We start from the raw sequence: 26712 nt of genomic DNA, 5'->3' as shown, positions 1-26712 counted from the left end.
TATGATACCGATTATCAGAATGCAAATTACATTCTATTATTTTTTTTCCTAATATAATCTGTAAATCTTTTAATTTGATTTAATAATCTCAAAATGTTAATCATTTAATTTGAATTTTTCTAGATTTTGTCGAATTCGTCGTAATTTATTTTATGCACAAGTATAATATGCATTTAACGACAGTCTTATTGAAATGATTATCACATAAAGAATCCAACAATTTAATATATTTTCCAGCAGACGATTTTTCTCTTAATATTGACATTCATAGTTTAGTGAAAACTCTTTTGGTATTTAAAAACATATAAAAGATAGATTTACATATTTACGCGACATTTGGAATTTACGAAAAGGATGAAGCAGTGTGAAATCGTTTGCTCGTTTTCTCTAGAATTTCTTAATAAATGTTTCAATTTAATTAAAATCAAATCTCTAATCATAACCACGTATGAATTTCTCCGTATTTACTATTTACATATATGAGATATTATTGAAAAGTTCTGGGAAAGGGCGTTGAGTCAATGAATATCTGAAAACAAATAAAAGAAAATTGCAATTTATAAAACTATAGTGAGTGTTGTTAAGTCTCTATCTTTTTTAATAACTAACCGCCTTTTTCTAACAGTTAGTTCGCCGGAATTAATGATTACCGAAGAATTCAATTAATTTTTTAAATGCGGTTTGATTAAGGGTCTCGGCAGCTGTTGGTAAAATGGCTACTTTTGGTAAGTGCTCTTATTCTGGTATAGAAGTTTGGAGGAGATGGTGCCAGTTCATGTGCTGTTCTCGACATCTGAGCAAAGCTCAAAAGATGATGTCCGTTTATGATAGCCATGGTGTTGCTACAAAACGAGACGTTAATATAATTAAATTAATTGGGATTTAATCTTCATTTCATCTTCAGCAGAATACTTTTAACTTTAAGTTCCGACAGACATATAACTCTTTTTATTTCAGAAGCCTTACACCTTTATATTTATTATGTTAACGCACCTTTTCAGTTTTCTTTTAAATTGCGATCAATGACCATCAAGGACAAAAAAAAATCATAAATTTTGTTATAATCATATTTAAAGAATAATTTCTCGTTATTCGAAAAATAAACATAATCTTCTTGTTCAAGTTATAAATTGTATAAGAAATTGCCCAATATAAAATATCTGCTTTCATCAAAGATGTTTGAATGTGGTCCGACGAAACGATCAAATATACTATTTTAAAATATATACTTGAAATTATTTATAAAAAGATCAAAATTAACTTTAATAAAAGCATGTATAACAACTAAATTATGTAATATTGTTACGGAATTTCCGGGGGTTCGTTTGGATAGTGGGAGTTATATGGTGTGGAGAACACTCAATCACCAGGCGGCAGTAGAAAATGAAACAACGACGTTTATTTACACGAAGACACGCAGGATAGCACAAAGACGACAACTATATACAGCACAGAAGACGATTATCTTCAGCCGAGACGTGCAGTATACAACAGTATACACAGCAGCTCTACTCCGTCGCTGCTCCGCTAGTCCCTGGAAGACGAGTTCTTCACCGTCGCTTCCGACTACTCTTCGACTCCACTGGACCACGACTCAATTCACGAACACTCGGCAGCTGCGGGCCACTCCTTTTATAGGTCTCAGGAGGCGGGGCTAGACGCCTCTCAACCAATCAGGAACGTTCGAGGCATAATTCCGTTCCTACTGGACGGATCGGGAAAATTCTCGATGTTTCGGGTATAATCTATTTTGGCGTCAAAGTCGCCAAATTCGTCGCCAAGTCTCCAAATGGTCGCCAAGTTTGTCGCCAAGCTCTGGAACCCACTATGCTGGGAAGCCGCATCAAGGATTCGTAACAATATTATTGAAAGGAAAATGTTTTTGAATTTTTAGATAGCATTAAAATTATTTGCTATCATATCAATATAATATCTTCAGAAATTATGGAAAGAAATATTAAAATATCTGTTACATTTTAGTTAATTTAATTTTAAAAAAAAATACGTTTGGAAATTCACTTTTCCACCCTCCAACCTGTAACGAATTTGGTAGCTCTTGGCATATCGATCAGTCCTATAGATCGCTAACACACACGCATCCATTCTGCTCTATTGTTGGTAGCGATGAAACAGAATTTGAGCTTGTGTGTTTGATTGTTGGCGGTTTCAAAGTAAGACTACTTGATCTAAATCTGCCAAATTTGGTAGAGAACAAATTAATTTTTTTTAACAACAATTTAATTTTGGAAATTTTAATCACAATTTCGTTTGATTAAAAATTAATCTAGACTTTGAAGTTTTTCCATAATAAAGTCCAAAACATTGGTTAGAAGGAAGATGTTAAACTACACGCTTTATTTTCTTCATTAAAGTGTTATTATACGAGAGAGCCGAAAGCTGAATGCTTATAACTAAATATTAGGGCCTTTTTCTATTTACTCTCACGCTGACAATGTCATATAGCGCCATCTCGTAACATTTTATGGTACTTGCATTGTTGAAGTAGGATGATAACCAACTGACATCACAAAAAGTTTCTGAAATGGCGATATACTGTGGCTCCCAAAAGTGTTCGTACACCAACAAGAATCAATTAAAAACCTCATTATTTACCATTATATATTCTTATTTATACATGAAAATTTTTCATAGTATATTTTTACAGTTCTTAATAAAGCAGTGAAGAATAAATTTTAATTACGATGCAAATTATTTTTTAAAAAATGACAGTAAATAAAATTGCACAAAAATAGGACACAAAAGTGATCATACACTTTAAAAAAACATCACTAAATATGAAATTTTCTAAATTTTTATAAATGTTTAGTATTTAGTAGGATATCCTTTATTCTTTATAACAGCTTTTAAACGTTTGGGCATGGATTTAACTAAACGGTCGGTTACTTCTGCACCGATCTTGTTCCATTCCATTGTTCGATCATTACTGCTTTCAGTTGAATTTTCGATTTAATGTCGTGACTTCTTATTCGCACTTCTAATTCTTTCCAAATATGTTCTATAGGGTTTAAATCCGGTGATTGAGTTGGTGTTTTAAGGGTTTGAGGGCAATGATAGAGGCAAAAAAGACGAACATTCATGGCCGTGTGTTTAGGATCGTTGTCTTGGTAATACACAAAGTTGTTTAAAATGCCCAATTTTTGTGCTGACACTTTTAAATTATTATTGAGAATATTTATATAAACTCTATGATCCATTATACCATCAATGAATACTAAATTGCCTACTCCAGCCGCTGACATACACCCCCAAACCATGACACCTCCACCGCCATGTTTTACTGTTCCAACTAAATTCTTCGTTTTTTTCTTCTCCATACAATGATTCTCCCATCCGACCCAAAGATGTTAAACTTACTTTCATCTGCAAATAAGACACGATTCCAATAGCTCACTGGCTGGTTTATCATAGATTTGGCAAATTTAAGCCTAGCAATTCTGTTCTTCTGACTTACAAAGAATTTTCTTCGTGCAGAGCGGCCATGTATACCAGCATTCCGAAGAATTCTACGAATAGTTTCACAGGAAATAGAAGTTCCATTTGATTCATTATATTGTGAAGTAAACTTTATTGCACTCAGACGTGGATTTTTTAGAAATTTACTCACAATATTTCTTTGACTTCTAGCTGACAGAATTTGAGGGCGACCATTACGAGGCTTGTTTGCAATCCTTTTTCCCTCTCTGTAACGTTTTATTATGCTTTGCACCGTTGAATGAGGTAGATTAGTTATAGTTGCAATGCCTCTAATTGATTTTCCAGCTTTAAAATGAAATATAATTAATTTTCGTACGTCTAAACTCGTTTCTTTACGAATGCGCGTCATATCTAAGAATAAAGTAAATAGAATAAATAATTGTGATAATAAATACTGAAATCAAACGATTTTAGTGTATTTTTCAATTAGAAGAAAAATAAGCCGCAAAAGATATTTTTATGATGAATTTAAATAAATAATGTTTGGATGTACGAAGACTTTTGTGTTCTAGTATTGTGACATTTTTTATTTATTTATTTTTTAGAACAATACTACTTGATTTTTTATAAAAATATTTGTTCAGTTTTATTAAGAAATATTTAAAGATGCTAATTAAAAAAAACCAACTAATAAAATGCTTTATTAAGAAGTATAGAACACAATTTCTGGAAAAGTTCTTTAGTGTACGAACACTTTTGGGAGCCACTGTATGACATTTCTGTAAACGAATACGTTCGTATCACATCCAATAGCAACAATGAAACTATTGTGTTAACCAATCAGAATAACATGTTAAACTAAGTGCATTCATATTTTTTTTTATTTAAATAACCATTTCGTATGTAGGTAACATTGAAAAGTATTCATATGTAATCAGAATTTCATATATATCTAAATATTTTCTCCGTAAAAAACAAGTTTATACAAAGAAAAAAAAAATGCCGAGCTAGATATTTTACTTAATGTGCAAAAGCTATTCAACGCAAATTTAAAGTGGCAATCCATTACGCATCTTGAAATTTCTGTTAATATCGTTAAGAATAATTCATTTGCAAATTCAAATATTTGTTTTATTTTATATGTTCGATAGTAATATTATTTTTATTTTTATCTTAAAATTGTAATAGATCTTTAATTTTTTTCTATGAATTCCGGAATTTTGCTTAATTTAATATCGTTTTCTATTTATGTCAGTATATTATTAAAAGCCATTTCTTTTAAAAGCTTAAAACAACTGTCAAAAATAATAAAAGAATAATGAAAAGTAATTTATTATTCTTTTTTACATCAAGAATAATTCGTTTATAATTCAATATATTCCTCTATGGTTTAATTTAAATTTTATTTGGTGATAAAATTCTTATTCCTACATTAGAACTTTGATTAATTTTCAGTGTTTTTTTTATAAATTCTGAAAATTAGTTTAATTTATTTAATATCGTTTTCTTTTTACATTAGTATTCGTACAATATTAAGAACCATTTCCATTTCCAACCATTCTTAAATAACTGCTAATTTATTTAAGAATAATTCGTTTACAATTTAATATATTTGTTTACGATTTGATTTACATTTTATTTGATAATTATATTCTCATTTCTACGTTAGAACTTTAATTAATCGTCATTGTTTTTTCTTAAATTTTGAAACTTCCTCTAATTTATTTTAACATCGTTTTCTTTCTATATTGTCATTAGTACATTGTTAAGAGTCATTCTTTTACTGCTTTAAATAATTGCTAATTTCATTACGAATTATTCGTTTTCAATTCCAAATATTCATTTATGCTCTGTTTTATATTTTTTTTGGCAACATCATCTTAATTGTTACATTAAAATGTTAATTAATTTTAATGGCTTTTAATAAATTCTGAAACTTTGTCTAGTTTGTTTTGAATCGTTTAATTTTTTCGCATTATAATCATTCGTGTTTTTTAATTTTATTGGAATAAATCAAATTTATTTTTAAACGCCTTTTGAATTTATAAAAAATTCAAATGATTTTTATGAAATTCTATTATTTTTTTTAATCATTTAATTGATGTATACACTAGTTTGTTTTAAAGGCTGTAATATAAGAAGAAATTGTAGAATCCTTTTCTTTATAAAAAATGAGTACAGAGCTCAAGCATAAAAAATTTGAGCGTTAACATTGTGTTTTTTATTTCTGGTATAAGTAATAAAGAGAAAATATAGTATTCGTCAAAAAAAAATAAAAAAAATAATCAAACTCGAGATTTTGTCGAATTTTTACATTTTAGAACTTCCGGATTCCGAAAAACACATTTTTGGAGAATGTCCATCCATCTGTCTCTCTGTTACAAAGATAACTCAGAAATGCTGTGAGGTTAACGGTTGAAATTTAGTATACGGTCTTTACACCAAATTTTCAGATTTATATCATATTTTGAGCAAAATCTGTTCTGAGGAAGTTCGTCTGTTCGAATATAAAATTACACGATAACTACACAACGAAGAGAGCTAGATAGATAAGATTCGTTTCATAGATTTAACCTCTATAGTGTATCCAACAACAGGTTGATTGTATGTCGGTCTGTACTTTCAAAAACATGTAAACGCGATAATTCAAAAGCTCAGTAACTTAAATATATCAAATGTGGTACGCGATTTTATGACTACAAGTGCAATTTTGTGTCAAATCTTTGTGCCGTTGAGAAAAGTGCGTCTAGAGCACAAATTCAATGTTTGGATATTATTAATGGCATGACAGGGATTTATCGCCAAGGAACATACGACAGATTCAGTAAAAATGCTAAATTCACACCAACAGTTAGTATTTCGTAACTATTGTACGCCAATGATATGCAGGCGTTCTCCGGCATGAAAAGTTTATTAGAGAGTATGCGAGAAAGTTTTGGGCAGACTTCTCCCGCTGGTTTTATTAAAGAAGGATTATTAATTTTTAAGCTTTAAACATGTTTTTGTTGAGCAACCGTCTTTAGCTTTCGTAGTAAAATAATTAAAACCTGAACAATAGAGGATAGGAGAGCGCACAGTGTTTCATATTGTTACGAAATTTCCGGGGTTCGTTTGGATAGTGGGGGTTATATGGTGTGAAGAACGCTCAATCACCAGGCGGCAGTAGAAAATAAAACAACGACGTTTATTTTCACGAAGACACACGGGACAGCACAAAGACGACAGCTATATACAGCACAGAAGACGATTATCTCCAGCTGAGACGTGCAGCATACAACAGACAGTAGGACACAGCTTAGTTCAGCACAAGCTTCACTCCGTCGCTGCTCCGCTTATCTCTGGAAGGCCAGTTTTTTTACTGTCGATTCCGACTACTCTTCGACTCCACTGGTCCACGACCACTCTTCTCTGTCGCTTCCGACTACTCAATTCACCACTAGTTCACCACTCGACTCACCACTGGTTCACACTACTCTGCTCTGCCGCTTCCGACTTCTTCTCAATTCACCCTCTCGGTTGTCGACTGCCCGGCAGCTGCGGCTGCTTCCTTTTATAGGTATCAGGAAGCGGGGCTAGACGCCTCTCAACCAATCAGGAACGTTCGAGGCGTAACTCGGTTTCTACTGGACGGGTCGGGAAAATTCTCGATGTTTCGGGTATAATCTATTTTGGCGCCAAATGGTCGCCAAGTTTGTCGCCAAGCTCTGGGACCTCCTATGGAACCAGCTATGCTGGGAAGCCGCCTCACAGGTTCGTAACAATATAGAATAACATTCAGCTACTTCATATATAAATGGCAGCCACAGATACTCTTATACTGTGACTGTGATATCACATCTATATGTATATGATTGGTTTTGAACCTTCGTCTACAGTAGTTATATTGTTTCAATTTTCTCAAGATATTGTAGTTATTTTCTGAAATAAATAAACTGAAGCGAGTTAAAATTATTGTTCAACTCAAAGACCACCTGGAAAAATTGAAAAGATTTCGGTTATTTTAAGTAATGTTTCTCAAAGTAAAATGGTCGTTGACAAAAACTCGGGGCCCTCATTTAACTTTGAAAACGATTTCGAGTATATTTTTAGCAAATAATACTATTTATACAAGTAGTAATTACGTTTCTTTAAATGAATTATTACACAGCAAAATGTGTGTAGTACTTCTTCTTCTATTTCGTATCGTAAACAAGATTTTCTTTATTATTTTAAGGTACCCGACTAGCTTCGAAGGGAATTTTTCAAAATAATAATAATAATAATATTTGTATGATATTTTTTAGTAATGTCAGGATAAAATGTTGAATAAAAGGGAAATGAATTAAATATATATGCAGCTTTTGAAGAAAATGCATATTTTGTAAATTTTACCATTTATTTACAAAAACAGGATTGTTCTAGAGAAACAAATTGTTACAATTTTTCATTTTTCTTTGTAAAATTATATGTGTAACGTATCCTTAGAATGTAACTAACTAATATTCAAGAATTATACTAATATCTAAGAATTATATTCAAAAATAAAATTTTTGTGTGTAATATATGAAATTATCTAAGAAATTTTGGATTTTTTTCAGCAATGTTTACATTAAACAATCATAAATCTACATCTGGAGCATTCAACATCAAATACATAATTCATTACATTCTAGATAACACAAAGAGCACTAATTGTAAATTAATTCATTACATTCTAGATAACACAAAGAGCAGTAATTGTAAATTAATTCATTACATTCTAGATAACACAAAGAGCACTAATTGTAAATTAATTCATTACATTCTAGATAACACAAAGAGCACTAATTGTAAATTAATTCATTACATTCTAGATAACACAAAGAGCACTAATTGTAAATTAATTCATTACATTCTAGATAACACAAAGAGCACTAATTGTAAATTAATTCATTACATTCTAGATAACACAAAGAGCACTAATTGTAAATTTCATTAAGATATCTTGATTATTTTGTGTGATATGACGATACTCATACAGTAGAATTATGAAACAAATTCGCTCTTCAGAAAATGCATTTAAAGCTTTTAAATGCCTATAAATAAGCATTACTTACATGTTAAGAATTTGCTATGACTTGACTACTAATTGATACAGAAACAAAATAAAGATATCACTGGAAACAGAAACGTGCCTATTTTTTGAAACTGCAAAAAGTAAAAATGCGAATTCTCATCCAAATTCATGTTTTCAATCTAGTTGGATACTTTTCAAATAACTTCCGATTTATGTAAGTTTCTGAACCTTAAAAAAATAATTTAATATTCCAACTCTCATTCAAAATGTTAAATATTTTTTTCAGAAAATAATAAAAGCATTCGATAAATTAAAAAGAAGAAGAAAAAAAAAAAAACACTTGCCGGCAAACACCACTTCAAACAAAATCACCTGCGCAGTCAGGAAGGCCTCTAAAATAATAAAATAATATTTGCACTGAAATGGAAATGAAAAGCAAAGAATTTGCAGGGTTCTAAAAATTAAATCAAAGGTACTCTTTAGAATTCTCAAAGAGAATCTGTAATAAAATTTTAATAACACTCCGGAAATTTATATATTCCAAGCTGACTTCAAAAGATACTTCAAATGTTTATCTAAGATCACAGCGCCATGTACAGATGAAAAAAAAAATCGAACATATCTGTACAAACCTGTACCTCTTTATACTTATCTTAAATTGTTTTCAACAAAGCAGAGCTTATTTTTATTATGCTCCTCATTTTGTTCCATGTATTTTTTATGCCTTGTCCGAAGACATTAAATTCCCGCCTTTTGTCCAACAAGAAGATTGTAAAGTTTAAAGGAAAGCTATAAAATATCTAAAACAATTTTCTCTCAGGTTTTAGATATGCAAGAATTCAAACTGCTGCTTTGGGAATAACACTCTTTCGACAACAACATCAAAAGCTTTTATTATATGCTCTTTTTTTCGCTACTTTTGGAGTAAATCAAATCTTATTTATTTGAGACGGAAGTTAAGTGCTGGCTTTCATTTAAAAAATAAAGTTGACGCAGGAATTTTATTTTTCCTGCTAAAAACATTAAACTTCGAGAGAAAAGTGCTAGTAATATGTAAAATGTTTCGATAAAGTAAATAAGATTTGAAAAGCAATTAACAACATTAAATGAATGAAATGAAAAGGGCTTTTAACTAATATCTGCATTTTTGTAATAATAATTTCACGTACTAGCTTTGAGCCTTTTTTTAAATGTTCGCCACTTTCTCTGTTGCCATCTAAAAATGAAAAATTATTGAAAAAAAGACTCGAATCTCCGATCTGAAACTTTGTAGCATGATATTGTTTTAGATTTGCATTCTTAATGCTTGCTTTATTTTTAATGCTTACTTTTAATGATATAGCAGCAACCACATGCATTCAAAAATTTATTTAATATGACTGCAACGCCATGAGGACAGTAACTAAAACAACGAAAATTCGTAAAATATACTTAAAACATCTTCTGAAATTATTAAAAGTCATAAAAAGAATATTAATGAAATTGATAACACTTAAAAATTAATTTCCTGAATTTCAAAATGGTATAAAGGTGATTTTCATCTTATAATAATATCCGTTACTGAGAAGAAACATTAAAAATGTAATTAAAATTCTGAAAAACTCTTTTATATCGAGCACCTCCTATTCAAGATGTAACTGCTTGCAACATTTGGAAGTTCTAAATCTAAAGGTCTACCCTTAGAGAGTTTAGATGACTTTTTTCATTATATGTATCTGTTATGACATTGTGGTGAAAAGCTTATAAGCCAGTTAACAACTACACAACCCGGGCAATTGCTTTTGTATCGTGGTCATGTTACTGGGCTGCGAACCACAAGGTCTCAGGTTCTATCCTCGTTCATCCCAAACCACCACAACATTATCCAAAAACGAACGAGGTGTGTCATGTAAACGATTCGCATAACCAATTTCGTTCAGCTCAAATGCTTATGCACGTAGCCTGTGACTGTAAATAGTCCAAACTTTTCATCAGGGTAAAAACCAAAACAAGGGTACGCATCGCGATAAGATGGATATAAGTAGAATAATATTCCTATTGTGATATAAGTAGGATCAGCAGAGGATAATATTCCTGCTAATGTCAAAATTCCTGTCAGGATATCGCATTTTAATGCATCCACTAACCACCTGTTCACCCGATCTGTCTCCGTGCGACTTTTTCATCAGATGAAATTTTGCTTAAAGGTCAACGGTTCTTAAGTTTTGCAGAAGTGAAGCTACGAAAATAGTCTTGTAATCCGCATTTCAATTTTTGAATGTGTAAAATGGTAAAAACACTTAATTACAAGGGTAGGAAGGTTCGAAGGAAGCAAATAAGCAAGTTATGTTCTTATTCATTCTTCCTTCATAAAGTGAGTTTTAGAACTTTTTTGAGAATAGGTGTATTAAATTATTTATTACTTTTATATAATAGATATAATAAATATTATAAAAGGTAAAGTATAATTAAATTTATTTTTTATATTTTTGTTTCAGGCCCTGCTACAGGCCCAGGACGTGGTGGCGCACGAAGTGTACGGGGAGGAGGCCCTCCGAGTGACCCCTCCGCCAGCCCCCCTCTACCTGAACGGTGACCCCGATCCACCGGGAAATGACGACTCGGACATGGAGAGCGTCACTAGGGTCCGACTCGTACAATTCCAGAAGAACACCGACGAAGCCATGGTGAGTTCGTCTGACCTTTCCTGCTGCAGCCAAAAAAGTTCCCTGAATTTGATTTTTTTTACAAATAGGAAATTTAATGATAAAGGCATGACAAAAATATCACAATAATTTAACCAATTTGTTCCCCTGAATAGAAAACATAATAGTTGTTGTTTATCATCAATAGTGGAAAAGTGTTTTCACGACGGCGGTTGTCACTTATCATTAACTGACGAAGAAATCGTACTATATAGCTGTCAGTTATCATTAGAGATAAAATAATACGCTCACCACTACTGTTAGTTATCATCAGTAGAGGAAGAAATTTCACGCTTCGCTGTCGCTGTCATTTATATCAATGGTGAAATAATCTTCGTGACAGCTGTCAGTCATGATCAGCGGTGAAATAATCTGCACAAGATAGTTCCAGGTGTAGAATACTACGCTTACGACGTCAGTAACCCTCAGTGGCGAAATAATATGTTCAAGACGGGTATCAACTGATAGAAGAAATAGTACACACTAGCTTTCATTTATATCTGTGGTGCAAAATATCTTCGCTTCAGCTATCAATTATCATCAACGGTGAAATAATCAGCACTCAAAGGCTGCCAATTATCATCAGTGGTAGAATAGTCGCTGCTGGTATCAGTTGCCATTAACAGTGGAATCAATCATATGCGACAGCTGTCAATTATCAGTAACTAATGTGTTCGTCGCGGCTATTGATTATTATCAGGGATGGAAGAAAACGCACGCGATAGCGGCCTGTTTTATCACTGATGAAATATATTATCGACGGCTGTCAATTAGCATGAAGGTAAAACAATTCGCACACAATAGCTGTCAATTATCAACAGTGGTAAAACAGTACGTTCACGATGGTTGTCAGTTATCTTAAACGATGGAAAAAGATAGAATGCGACAGCTGCCAGTTATAATCTATGGTGGAATAATACATTCACGACGCCTGTCAGTCATCATCAATGGTGGAATAAAAAGTTCGCGGCGCCTGTCAGTTATCATCAGTGGTGGAAGAAACCATATACGATGGCTATGAGTTATCATTAACAGGAGAAGCAATTGTACTCAATAGCTGTCAGTCATCATTAACGGTGGATGAAATCTTATATGATAGCTATGTGTTATTATCAGTGATGAAATAATGCGTTCGATACGGCTACTAATTATTGTCAGTGATGGAAGAAATCGCACACGACAATTGTTCGTTATATTAGTTACGAAATAATATCTTCGCGACGGTTGTCAATTATCATCAACTGTGAGATAATTCTCACCAAATAGTTGCCAATTATCATCAACGAAGGAAAAAATATTATACGATAGCTGTTTATTATTATCTATGGTGGAATAATACGTTCGCGACGGCTGTCAGTTATCACCAACGGTGGAAGAAATTGTATACGATGGCTGTGAGTTATTATTAACAGTAATAGCAATCATACATAGTAGCTGTCAGTTATCATCAACGGCAGAAGAAATTGTATACGATGGCTGTGAGTTATCATTGACAGTAAAAGCAATCATACATGATGGCTGTCAGTTGTCATCAACGACGGAAGAAATTATATACGATGGCTGTGAATTATCATTTACAGTAAAAGCAATCATATATGATAACTGTCAGTTATCATCAACGGCGGAAGAAATTATATACGATGGCTGTGAGTTATCATTAACAGTAAAAGCAATCATACGTGATAGCTGTCAGTTATCATCAACGACGGGTGAAATCGTTTACGATAGCTGTGAGTTCTCATCAGTGATGAAATAATGCATTCGCAACGGCTGTCAAATATCATCACCGATGAAATAATCCGCACTCAGTTGCTTCCAGTTATCATCAGCCGTAGAAAAGTACGTTTGTGACAGCTGTCAGTTGTCATTAATAAGGGGGGAAAAATAGAATACGATACCTGTCAGGTATTATTAGCGGTGGAATAAAGCATTCGCAATGGCCGTTATGTATCAAATATAGAGGAAATTGTATACGAAGGCGGTGAATTATCATCAGTGATGAAATAAAACGTTCCAGACACCTGTTAATTATCATTAGGCGTGAAATAATATATCAGTTGTCAACAGAATGGAATTTCGAATTTATTTATGAATGATTATCCTCACAATATGCTATTGATTATAACTGACAGTCGTTGTGTGCGGATTACTCCGGTTACGGATGCAAGTAGGTTAAAGTTATCAGTCACCATCTCAGAGGTATAAAGTATTCCTTGGCAGAATTCTACGTCGAATTTTCAAAAATATAATCCCCGAAATATGATGTTGTAAGCTTTGACCATTGCATGTTTGTTGGCCACATTTATTCATTTACTCTAATGACACCAGTTCATGCCGCATAAAAAGTCGAGTGCTCTAGGTCACCTTTGATATTTACCACAATCATGCATTCGTTATGAAAGCATCACGTATAGTTCTTTTTCTGTTTAAAATTATGTTTGCGTTTTATTTGATTTTTTTCTCAGAAGTACTATGATTCTGAAATCTTGTTCTTTGTGATAATAATCTGTGTTTTTTGCCCTTTTATGGAATAATAAGCCAACTTTCATTAGAAATAAAACACAGAAAAATAAATCTGGAAAAGCTGCCCAGTGAAATTAAGTTCTGTCGTGCAATGACCCACGTGACTTCTAAACTGTAGTTTTCTATTTCTTTCCTTCTTTCTACGTGACTGACCAGTGGCCAGTTTCTTCTTTCTCTGGGCTATCGCTTAGAATATTAACTTCTCTCTAGACGGTTTTCTTTCTAATTTGAAGTCTGCTTTTTACTCAAACAACTGATTTGAGTTTTTTTGCCGGCGTCCTGCTTAAGAGCAGCGCATCTTCCCCGTAACCTGGACGTCCCGGGTTTGAGTCCTGCTTCGGGCTTGGTTGTTTCTTCACCCAGTGTTTTATCTGTGTTGTGTGTGAAAGAGTCGCTCCCCCCCCCCCGTAAAAAGGAGTTGTGTGAGTGTCATATTGATATGAACTAGAAGTCAGACTTCTGCCCTCGGGTGCTCAGGGGTCTTTACCCTCAGAAGCTACTGCATCCCCCTTTCCGTGGTAACGCGGACACAACATCATCATCATTTGAATTTAAAAAAAAAAAATATTTTGATTGTTTGTTTTTTTCTTCTTTATTCTGCTTCGAATTTTTATTTACTAATTTAACAGCAGGTTGATTATTTCTGTGTACATCGTGTCTCTTTATACAGGATGGTCGATCAAATCCCTTTAAGCTCTTTAAATTCAAAATGATGCCTCATACAGCCATCAAAGTGACATATACGTCTAGTAAAATGTCTAAGCTGAATTTATTGAAGCAGCTCACAGCGTCCCTAGCGGCTAAATAAGAAAATTATGAAAATAACTCAAAAAATAAAATGGATTGACTAAAACGTTCAGTTAAAAATATATGCGCTATACTATTGTAAAAATCAAAGAAAATGTTATATGGGGTTATTTGTAAAATTGATAGAGATATTTGCGATTAAATTTATGAACTTTTTGTGATTTCTGTCTCCAAATTGAAAGATGTATTCTCCGATATTATCATACAATTTTCCGACTTCTGAATGAAATATGAGGTAAAATTTAAGCAACGAAGGGAGTAAATAAAATTAAGTAGTTCAATCAGTAATAAAAACAATAGTATAAAAATAGTTTAGAACTGACTAACAATGCGAGATTAATTCGCTTTCTTGTCTGTCTATTCCTTTACTTTTCCGATACAAATTTTGAAATCAATTAAAAACTTTCATTATCGACAGATGGCGCCATACGAAATCAGAACGAAACGGAAGCTCAACGGAAAGTTAATTTAAAATCGATTGTAATTTCACACACATAAGACTAAAGAGCAGAAAATAATTATTTAAATAAAAAAAGTTAATACACGGCATTTTTAAAACGAACTGAAAGGTGTAAAATGATTTCTCCTAGCCCCAAACAGATTATTCTGAAATGTCATGATTATGAATTTTTAAAATGTTCAATCCCAATAAAAACGAGATATATTAAAAAAATATTCGCTAGAGTTCTTTACTCTACAAATAAAGAACCATATTTACTAAGTTTCATAATTATCAACTAATAAGAAAGCAAACATACATATATACACTCTAAAATTTATAAATCATAAAGATATAATGTGTTAATTCATTTTCTTCATTTTACTAAACATACTTCATTGTTTAAGTAAAAACGGTGACGATTTTTTTTAAGTACGCGCATTATACAACCGACCTTAAGTAAATTTCTATAAAAAATACCACTTGCATTATCTCCAAAGTATCATTAAAATTCTATTAAAAAATCCCGCTCTGAATTCTAATGAGCTTCCTCTACATAATATGAGAAATAACTGCTCTATTAGTCATCTATTATCGTTTGGAATAAACTTTTTCTTAATATGTTTTATCTCATTTTTGATTGCGCAGGTGTTTCTAATTTAAAACATAGACAACCGTTATTCTTTAGAAACGTGTTCTATCAACATTTAAATCATTTGTTTACATATAAAATATGTTTGAGCAAAGCAAAAATTAGGCAGCCTTCGTATAATTAAAGCATATTTAAATAATTGATTTAAAGATTCATTATATACCATTTATAAACTTACTTGGTTTCGCATAAAAATTTAAATTAAGATGCAATATTTCTGTTTCGTATCTTCTTCATTTATTATATGTTTGCATTTTATATCAGCCTATTGCGAAAACAAAAAATAAGCTTTAATGAGTTGTCTAACCAAAATTATAAATATAACAGAATTTACATTGCAGGTAATTATAAAAAATATATGCACACTTCAGAAATGGAAATTAATGTCTTATAATCGTAAGGATACTGTAGTTTTTAACCTTCTATAGCTTCACAATGTATGTTGAACCAAAAATATTGTTTCTTCATTAATTAATTTTCTGTGTTTAGTTAATAAACTTTTAGATTTTAAATAAATACATGATAAAAGTTTTAATTAATTTATTTGAATATAAAATTAAAGCTTGAAATTTATTTTCAATTATTTCCTTACTGTATTTATAAAGATTTATTTGCGATTGAACAATTAAATGATCATGTAGTGCATCATTTAAATAAATACACTTCTCAGCAATTGTTATTCTTTTTTGAATTTGTAAGTGAAATTTTTAAAACTAAATAGCTAAATTGAGTATAACTGAAGTACATATAATATAATCTATTATAAAACAAACAACGAGTGTGGTCTCCCAAAAACTTTCTCGCATACTTTATAATAAAAATACCCCCCCCCCCAGTACATAAAACTGGGTATGGCTGTGATTGCCTTTCATGGCACTTGCGAACAATAATTACAAAATATTGATGCTTGGCGTAAATCTGGCATTTTAATTATATTTATTGTGTGATGCTTGGCTATATTTATTGGTCATTATTTCTTGGCATGCAGTTATTGCCTGAAAATCGAATTTGTATCTTAGATGCGTTTTTTCTACTCGAAATTTGGCAAAGAGTCTAACGTTTTCATTAAAACAAATATGTCATCATTGACGATGAATCGCTGACACATTCATGAGGAAATCGATTACGCATTTTCGTCGATATTTTTTTTACCGACAGAAACCAAAATTTGACACAAAACTTCAAATGTATTAAAAAAATCACATATCAAATTTTATATATCTAAGTCTTATATATCTAATATTATCTATCTAAGTTTTATATATCTTATCTATCTGCATGCTCGTGTCAATGCAGATCGTCAGACGGTCAACCCTTTGACGAATTGTATTTCAAATTTGATAAGTACCGACACTTCAGATACTAAATTTGTTTACGGAATTTTATCTGTATACCTCTCTTCGTTTTGTAGTTATCAAGTTATTTTAGGATAGCCGGACAGGCAGACTTTCTTTGAATACTGGATTAAAATTCGATAGAAATCAGCAAATGTTGCATAAAGACCGTATGCCAAATATCATCCACCTAGCTCAATGTGTCTTATAGTTATCGTGTTCACGGACAGACAGACATGCATAATGCTAAAAAGTGTTTACCGAACTGAGTGAATTCTGAAACGTGGAAATTAGTCAAAATCGTATTGTGGAATTTTTTGACGATTACAATACATTATTTTTACTTTGTATACCAGAAAACAAAAAAAAAGAAAGGAGCTTCCTTTTTCTTCGCGCTTTGTTCCTTACATTGGGGTCAAAACACACCGTAGTATAAAAAAATGTTATTCTTTATTGGATGATTGATAACATTTTAATTTAAATTAGTTTAAATCAGCATAGAAAAAATCGTTGGCTTTTAAAAAGGTCTTCTATTATTTTATGAAAATTTTTTAAAAAACCCCAACATTCAAATGAAATAAACAAAGAAAATTATAATAGTACAGAATAAAAACTTTAAATGATAAGATATATAAAAATAATCCTAAAAGAAAATTATTTTGCTTTATTAATAAACTAGCCGCCTTTGGCGACCAGCCGGTTCACCAATCTTAATGTTCGTTAAAATTTTAATAATTAAATATTTTATGCAATTTCTACTTTAATAGCTTCTTCATCAAAATATTTTAAAACTTCAAATTTTGATTATCATATAATTCATTCATAATATTATAAAGGCCTTCAGTCATAACGTAATATGTATCTCTCTCATTTTCTGTTAGCACCCGTAGAATTTATGCTTTAAATTAAAGTGGAAAGAATTTATCTTCAATTAATATAATAATATTTTTTACTGAAACAAAGCATTTTTTTATAATCTGATTACTGAAAATAGAGTCACTCAGCGTTTAAACTTTATGGGCACTAAAGAATATCTTTTTTAATTTATGTAAAATCTCAAGAGTTGGTCAACAAAATTTTCTTAGATTCATTATGAGCAGATCGATTCATTAACAATGTTTAAATTTAAATACATCAAACACTAAGAAAATAAAACGAATCGTTTAAAATAAGCGGTTGAAAACAGGTTTTAAAAAAACTACTTAAAAAACGATGTACTTAAAACTATAAGCATATACAAAAAATATATAACTAACATAAATACAATTTACTTACAAAAGCATGCAACTAACCCAAAAATAATTTAAATCATCCATTGACAACGTTGTCATGGCAACAATCAGAACAGAATGCGCATGCGTGAATTTTCTTCGCTGGTTACGTAACGCAAATACGTGATTTTTTCTACGCCAGTTGGGGTAACGCTATGCGGATTAGAAATTTTTAATTTCCTTTATTCTGTTTTATTTTAATTCAAAAGTACTTCAGAATGAATCTGAAAGATTGATTCATTAACAATGTTTAATTTTAAATGCATCAAACATTAAGAAAATAAACAGAACCGATTGAAATAATCCGCCGAAAATTTTTAACCCTAGCCTCATTACTGTTGGGAGAAAAAAAAACTGAAGAATTTCTCGTTTGGCGCTGGGGATAATGGAAGATTTTTTTGGCGGGAAAGTTAGTTTTTAATTAATAATTAAAATTCTAATTAAAAATTCGAAAAAAGAAACCCCAGGTGCAGATTCCCAACCTCCAAGGTATACATGTACCAAATTTGGTAGCTGTATGTCAAACGGTCTGGCCTGTAGAGCGCCAACACACACACACACACATTGAGCTTTATTATAAGTATAGATAATAATCGTGGCAGTACTTTACATGCTTACAGGGATCACAAAGTTATCCATCCCAAAACTTAATACAAAAAAAAATGTTTCAATATTTATAAAAATATAAAAAACTGTTTTTAATTTAAAAGAAAAACTTAAATCGATTAATACTGAATTTTCCACGAACGAACATGTAATGGTCTAATTATTTCAGCATCAGAGTCTGATTGGAGCAAACGATAATTTCAACGTTTTACGAGAAACAGTTTTATCGTTTGCAGTTAAATCATATTATTTAAATCTTTTTACTTTCTCGTATGCGAAGTAAAGAAAAAATATTGTAATCGTTAGGAAACTCAAACTCGATATTTTGACGAATCTCAGCGTTTTAAATCTCCCTGAGCTGTAAAAAGACATTTTTGGAAAATGTCTGTCTGTGATAAAGATAACTGCAAACTGCTTTGATCTATGTGGACTTGAGATCAAATTTGTAGATTTCTATCATATTTTGAACAACATCCATTCAGAGGAAGTTTATCTGTCCAGCTGTTCGAATATAAGTTGACACAATATCTACTAAACTAAAAGAGCTAGATAGATAAGATTCGGTACGCAGATTTAACATCTATAGTGAGGACACCTGTCAAACTTAGAGCTAAATTCAGCAATGGGTTCACCGTCTGTCGGTCTGTACTTTCAGAAGCATATAAACGCAATAACTGAAAAACGCAAAAATTTATATATATATATATGAAAATTGGTATGGGATTTTGTGACTGCAATTGTATTTCTGTGTTAAATTTTTGTTTCAATCGCTTGGTAAATAGGCGTCCAAAACACTCATTCGATTTTTCGGATCGCCAAAAATCCTCGCCAAGGATGCCACGATAGATTCAGTAAAAATGCTAAATTCACGCCAAATTTTAATATTTCGTAATTATTGTACGCCAAAGCTATACAAAGCATTTTCTGGGATAACACCTTTATTAGAGAGTATGCGAGAAAGTATCATGGAGACCTCTCCGGCTGCTTTTTAAAACTTTTTATATGACGTAGAAATATTGTAATTATTAAAACACTTGAAGTAGATATTTTTAAGAATTCCATTATTTCAGGTAATCCATTTAACTGTATTATAAATAAATAAGCCGGCATTCTGACATAGGGGTAGCGCGTCTTCTCCGTGATCTGGGTTCGAGTCCCGGTTCAGGCATGGTTGTTCTTCTATCTGTGAGATGTGTGAATATAACCTCCTGTAAAAAGGGGCTGTGCAAACGAATGTGATGCGTGAGTAGCTAAGACGTACTCTTGGCCCTAGTTGGCGCTACTAAAAATTAAGAGACGCACCCTCGGCTTAAAATCGTTTATTTCGTCAGCAAGCTTGTCTATATAAAGTGCCATTAGAATCAACAACAATAGATAAATAAATAACAGGTATATTTTTCTAATTGTGGCTTTTTAAGGCGTGTTTAATTATTTGGCGCAATAAATTATTTTTTGATGGATTAAAAACATTTTTTTCCGAACATAGCCGGATACCTTAAACACTTCTTTGTATGCACCGTGTACAAGAAAGTGAAACACTTACGCAATAAAAAACAATTAACTCCACTATTCCTCATTACAATGTATCTGTCTCCGCCATAAATATCGCCCTGTTGCTTGAAAAACCCCTTTCAGACCCGCTGCCAAGTTTCAATTTTGCAACAATCTTCCATCTTCCGGCGCACTATTTTACACTGAACTACCCATTCACTCAAAGTGCCGACGGAACTTTTATTTAGAACCCCGGTGGAGAATGCTTTTTGCCATCATCTTCCATATTTTTTATGCCGCCGCAGTGACTGCCAAAGTGCTCCTGTTCTTGATTTATTGTTTAAAAATAGCGCCGGGGAATAAGGAGCTCTTATGAAAGTTTAGATTTTTATGAGTTAGATGTCAGTTTTCATTTCTGTAACTTTTTTGAATTCATCTCTTTAGTGTCATACTTCTCTTTTTTTCTCAAATAGTTGGTTAATGATTGAGAGGATAATAATTAAGTTATAATAACTAATATTTTCATAAAATATGAAATAAAATTTAAAAATTTTGTTTGTTGTTTTCTAAAATTAAAATGTATGGGTGTTGGTTAAAGTGATAAATTCAGTTAATATTCTTTGCTAACCGGTAAATATTAATACTAGTCGTAGTTGTTATTCATAACAACCTATGTAAGAATCTGGGTAATATGAATTATTACCGACTATTGTTCGTTCTAATTGCTCTATTATTCATAATAACTTGTATAAGAATCTGCGTAGAATGAATTATTGCCGAATATTATTCTTACTAATCGCGATTATTATTCTTAACAACTTGTATAATAATCCGGGAAGAATGAATTATTGCCGAATATTCTTCATATTAATCGCGGTTATGATTTATAATAAGCATGTTTGAGAGACCAGGTAATATGAATTGTTACCAACTATTATTCATACTAATCGCGATTATTATTCTTAAATAACATATATAAAATTTTGAGTAGTATGAATTATTTCTGACTATTATTCATACTAATAGTAGTTATTCATAATAACTTGTATGAGAGGCTGGGTAATAAGAATTATTACCGACAATTATTAAGATCAATATCGGTTATTACTTATAACCTAACCAAGTGATATGAATTATTACCGACTATTATTCATACTAACAGCGGTTATTTTTCTTAATAGCTTGAATAACTATCCAGGTAGTACGAATTATTACTGACTTTTATTCATACTAATTGCGGCTATTATTCTTAATAGTTTTATATAAAACTCTGGGTAGTATGAATTATTACCGACTATTATTCATACTAATAGCGGTTATTTTTCTCAATAGCTTGAATAACAGTCCAGGTAGTACGAATTATTACTGACTTTTATTCATACTAATTGCGGTTATTATTGTTAATAGTTTTATATAAAACTCTGGGTAGTATGAATTATTACCGACTATTATTCATACTAATAGCGGTTATTTTCTTAATAGCTAGAATAACAGTCCAGGTAGTATGAATTATCACCGACTATTATTCATACTAATAGCGGTTATTTTTCTTAATAGCTAGAATAACAGTCCAGGTAGTATGAATTATTACCGACTTTTATTCATACTAATCGCGGCTATTATTCTTGATAATTTTATATAAAACTCTGGGTAGTTTGAATTATTACCGACTATTATTCATTGTAATCATGGCCATTATTCTTGATAATTTTATATAAAACTCTGGGTAGTATGAATTATTACCGACTATTATTCATTGTAATCATGGCCATTATTCTTAAAAACTTGTATAAAAATTTGGGTAATATAAATTTTCACCAAAGATTATTCATACTAATCGCGGTTATTATTCATAATAATTTGTATAAGAGTCCGAGTAATATGAATTATTACCGACTGTTACTTGTGCTAATCGCGGTTATTATTCATTATAACTTGTATAAGTGACCGGCTGGTATGAATTATTACTGATTATTATTCATACTAATCGTGGCTATTATTCATAAAAACTTGTGTAAGAATTCTGGAAGAATGAATTAATTCCGAATATTATTCTTACTAATCGCGGATAATAACTTGTATAAGAGTCCGTGTAATATGAATTATTCATGCTAATCATGGTTATTATTCTTAATAACTTCTTTAAGACTCCGGGTAGAATGAATTATTACGGACTCTAATTCATACTAATCGTGATTACTACTAATAGTATTCATACTAACTCTAAATTCATACTTATTAAAAATAATAAAGTTATTATTCTTAATAATTTGAATAAGAGTTCAGGTAATATGAATTATTGCCGATTATTATTCATACTAATATCGATTGTTATTCATAATAACTTGAATAAGAGTTCAAGTAACATGAATTATTACCGATTATTATTCAAACTATTAGTGGCTATTGTTCGTGATATCATATAATTAGATTTATGTAAACTATTACAGTTAAGCCTATTTTGGCGCCAATTCAATTTTCTGCTTGATGCCTGTTTCTTGATTTCTTACACATCTCTTTTCCTTTTACTGAATTTAGTTTTTAGTTACGCTCTATTTAGAGTATTTCTAATAATATTTTGCAACTACTTTCGCGAAGCTTTGAGTTAACCGCATCTGTAAAAACTGTCAACGTTACGAAAAAGAAATTTCATAACAAATAAAAGATTTCAAAAATGCATAGTCATCCTGGTTGAGAGATACTGTCAAGATATCTTGCCCTCAGAGAGTGCATAGTGAAGTAGAGTTTTTGAGATTTTTCTTGCAAATGGAAGGTGGTGAAGAGTAAGTGGCAGTTGTTGACGAATTTGGAGATCACAGATTTTCATATAAAGTGGAAAATGGCGAAATCGGACCATTGATTGAAAAACTGGGAAACTATTTTCTTGATTGTTCATGGTTTTTTTTACACATATGGATTATAAAAGCAATTTTGTTTGTTTGTTTGGCTTTAAATGTTTCCCAACCGTTACTTTCAATGGCGCAGTGAGGGGGATGTCAAAGAAGGGAAGAATACCCAAAATATGAGATACCAATTTTTGATTTTACGCTTTTGCTTTCTAGTACTCGATGTATACAAAAAGAAAGTATTGTAAATTGTCAAAAAAAAAAAAAAATCGATATTTTGGCGAAATTTTACGTTTTAAACCGTTTTGAATCCCAAAAACACATTTTTAGATCTGTATTTGTGATCTATGAATACGATAGCTTTGAGCTAGATGGATGAAATATGGTGTATGGTCTGTATTCAAAATTCGTAGATTTTTGTTAAATTTTGAACGAAATCTATTCAGAGGAAATCTGTCTGTCCGACTGTTACAAGTTAGCATGATAATTACAAAAAGAAGAGAGCTAAGTGAGTGAAATCTGTTACACAGATTTAACATTTAATTTGTACATATGCATCAAATTTTAAAATTCTTGAGCTGTTTCATCATTTGATTTTAACAAGTATATAAAAACGATAACTCCAAAATGCAACAACTTAAATTTAAAAAAAATTTGGAATGTGATCCTGTAACTACAATCGTTGTTTTATATCAAATTTTAATTGTAATTAGTCTGAAAAATACGTTCACAGTATACTTTCGGTTTGTTGGTACTGATTCATCGATAACGATTAATCGCCAAAAGTCGCTCTCTAACAAGTTCACTCGTAACTATTGTTCGCCACTTTCATGTAGTTAATAACGCACAAGTACATTTATTAAAGAAAAGGCGAGAAAGTTTCGGGGAGAATGGTATCGCTAAGAGCAGACGAAAAATTACTTTATTTAACTTCGCTACGACACTGCTATCCTTTCACCGTGATTAATGCTCTTTCTCCGGATAAATTTCCATATTTCAATAAATTCGGTGCCAACTTTCTAAATCCAAACACTCTCTAACATGAATGCGACGCTTTTAGATCCAAATCATATGCATGCCTTCCAGCTTTACCGATTACAACACTCTTGCTCTAACTAATCCGGACCTAATGACGTTCGGCTACCGAGTCCTCGTGAACGAATGAGTGATTTACTCTACGGACTCGGTTAATGGAGCCCAGTTACGGATCCTTCGGATTAGGCAATGCAGATTCGCGCTGATTAAGTGCTATGCTAATCTGCCTGTGTTTAGAATGATCTACTAGCTGTTGATTGGAGGAGATTTACTTAAAAGCGATTCGTAGTTAACTGTGACCGTATTGGATTTCTTGTTTACTATGTGCGAAAGTTTATGCCTTGATTTTAGGTAAATTCTTGCCTCGTTCAAATGAGTCTACAGGATTATATGTTTAAAGTAATCAGAAAAACGAAAGAACTAGTATCCCAGCATCAACCATAGGTCCGATTTCAACAATTTTGGTTTTTTGAAAATATATGACCTCTAGATATGACTTCAAAAGTCACCTTCCGTCCTTTATTAAATCAGAAACGTCGTTGATTTTTTTTAATTATGAAGTGTAAGGGTAGATCTGGAATCGTCAAGAAATTCGAACTCGAGATTTCTACGAATCCCCAAGTTTCAGATTTTTTGAGTTCGAAAGACGCATTTTTTGGCATTATGCGTCTGTCTGTCTGTGAACTCAAAAGCATATTGAGTAGGCAGCTGATTTGGTATATGGGATTACAACCCAATTTATAGATTTCTATCAAATTCTGAATGACAGCCAATCATAAGTGTACCTTATAAATATAAAACGCACAGAGCTAGATGGATAAAATTTGGTTCCCGGGTCTAGCATATGAAATATCGATATTTATCAAGCTTTGAACCACACTCTTTAGGAAGGTGAGCATCTATCAATTTGTACATTCACGTGCATGTAAACGCAATAACTCATAAATGAAATGAGCTAAATCAATGAAATTTGGTATGTTATCTTGCCACTACAATTGTATTTTTGTTTCAAATTTTTGTGTCATTCGTCCGGAAAAAAAGGTGTCAAATATTCATATTCTCGTGACAGATTCGGTAAATGTGCTAGATTCACGCCAAAGATCAATATTTCGTAACTATCGTTCACCAATACCATGTAAGAAATTCTCGGAATTAGCCAAGGTTTTATGTGGAAGAAGAGGATTAAGACCTTCACAGTTAGGAGCATGCGAGAAAGTTTGGGGAATCCTTTGATTCTATGGTAGAAAATCATGACAGACTTCCTCAACAGCGATATCTACGCCGATTTCGAAAATTTTTATTTCACATGGAAGATAATAGCCCCTTCATACGTGATTAGTGGTCGATCAGTCTCTCACTGTCTCAAGAGATATCATAAAATTAAACTATGATAGAACCCCAAGCTTAACTATCTAACTGATTTCGCCAGTTGGCAAATATTGTTTGCCAATCTGATTGCGCTTTGTTTAATTTGCAAGTATAATTTAAAATAGTACTTTCTTTTGTCATGATAAAATGTAGTTCATCAAAGTTGAGATTAACACTTGAATTGAGTGGGCAAACAACTAGTCGTCAAAGGCAGTTAGTGAAATATAGCAATTCAAAATCCAATAGTGGTTTCCAGCTCGTCGTGAACCAGTGATAGTTCTCGATTTTGGGACGGAAGACTTCCAGATTTGAAACTCAATTCCATTAAGGATGAAATGTATGAGCCTAGTGCATGAATTCTGATTTCGAGAGTCAAAAGTCTACCATGTGGTTTGGCATGGAAGTTTGTAGATAGGAGTGTCGGTTCAGGTACCATCCTTTTTATTTGACTACGATTTTAAAAGGTCAGGTCGGTGGCAAAATATAACTTTTGTTGTTTTAAAAGAGGTCTCTTATCTTCGCATTGAAATCCATATGTGATATCATAGTCACGTGAGCAATGTAACTGCACGTTGTCTTGCGTTATGCTGTGACGCCACGATTTTTGCTTTCTGTAAAGCAAACAATGGAATCCAAAATTTAATTGTCAGAATCCATTTAATTGTTAATTATTCGTCTGTCTGATTATTCAGAAGTACATGAACCTGAATTATACACCTTTTGATGCATTAATAATTAATAATTTTCATAATTCTGTTCTGCCCTCAGCTTTCTCGTGTACTAATACAATATGACTCGTTTTGTGTTTGACTTCGTAGCACAATGAAAGAGATAAAACATTTCAATTTTACTGTCAAGGATCAAATTTCATATATGGTTCTTATTGTGTTGCAATGCTGGCGTCCCATGCAAAGAAAAGGCAGGTAGGCATAAAGTCAATTATTTGAAGGACTACAAACTTTGGTCTGTTAGAGCACAATATGCTAAATTTCATCCATTTAGATACATTTGTTTCTAAACTTTATTGTTCGCATGAAGGGCAGATAGGTAATCAATCTGTGGACTGAGGATGAACTAAAATATGGATGCTGCTCAAAATCTTGAGGTATAATCTTTTAACTATTATACTAATTTCTCTTATATACTTCATATACGAGAATATAAAAGATGAGTGAACTTTGATATT

At 31.8% G+C, this 26712-nt stretch overlaps 1 protein-coding gene across 5 annotated transcripts in view; it reads left to right on the top strand.

The window, feature by feature from the left end:
- LOC129957168 (peripheral plasma membrane protein CASK-like) overlaps positions 1–26712 on the top strand; it is a 666946-nt gene that overhangs the window by 569136 nt on the left and 71098 nt on the right. For all 5 annotated transcript variants that reach the window (XM_056069352.1, XM_056069351.1, XM_056069349.1 and 2 more), the window contains one exon: positions 10948–11136. In XM_056069352.1, coding sequence (XP_055925327.1) covers positions 10948–11136 — 189 coding nt within the window. The remainder of the gene's footprint in view (positions 1–10947; positions 11137–26712) is intronic.

Source organism: Argiope bruennichi, chromosome 11, assembly GCF_947563725.1.
Source record: "Argiope bruennichi chromosome 11, qqArgBrue1.1, whole genome shotgun sequence".
In the NCBI taxonomy this organism is placed as follows: domain Eukaryota; kingdom Metazoa; phylum Arthropoda; class Arachnida; order Araneae; family Araneidae; genus Argiope; species Argiope bruennichi.
Note: the sequence above shows the minus strand (reverse complement) of the source record. Positions and strands in the feature narration are given on the sequence as shown.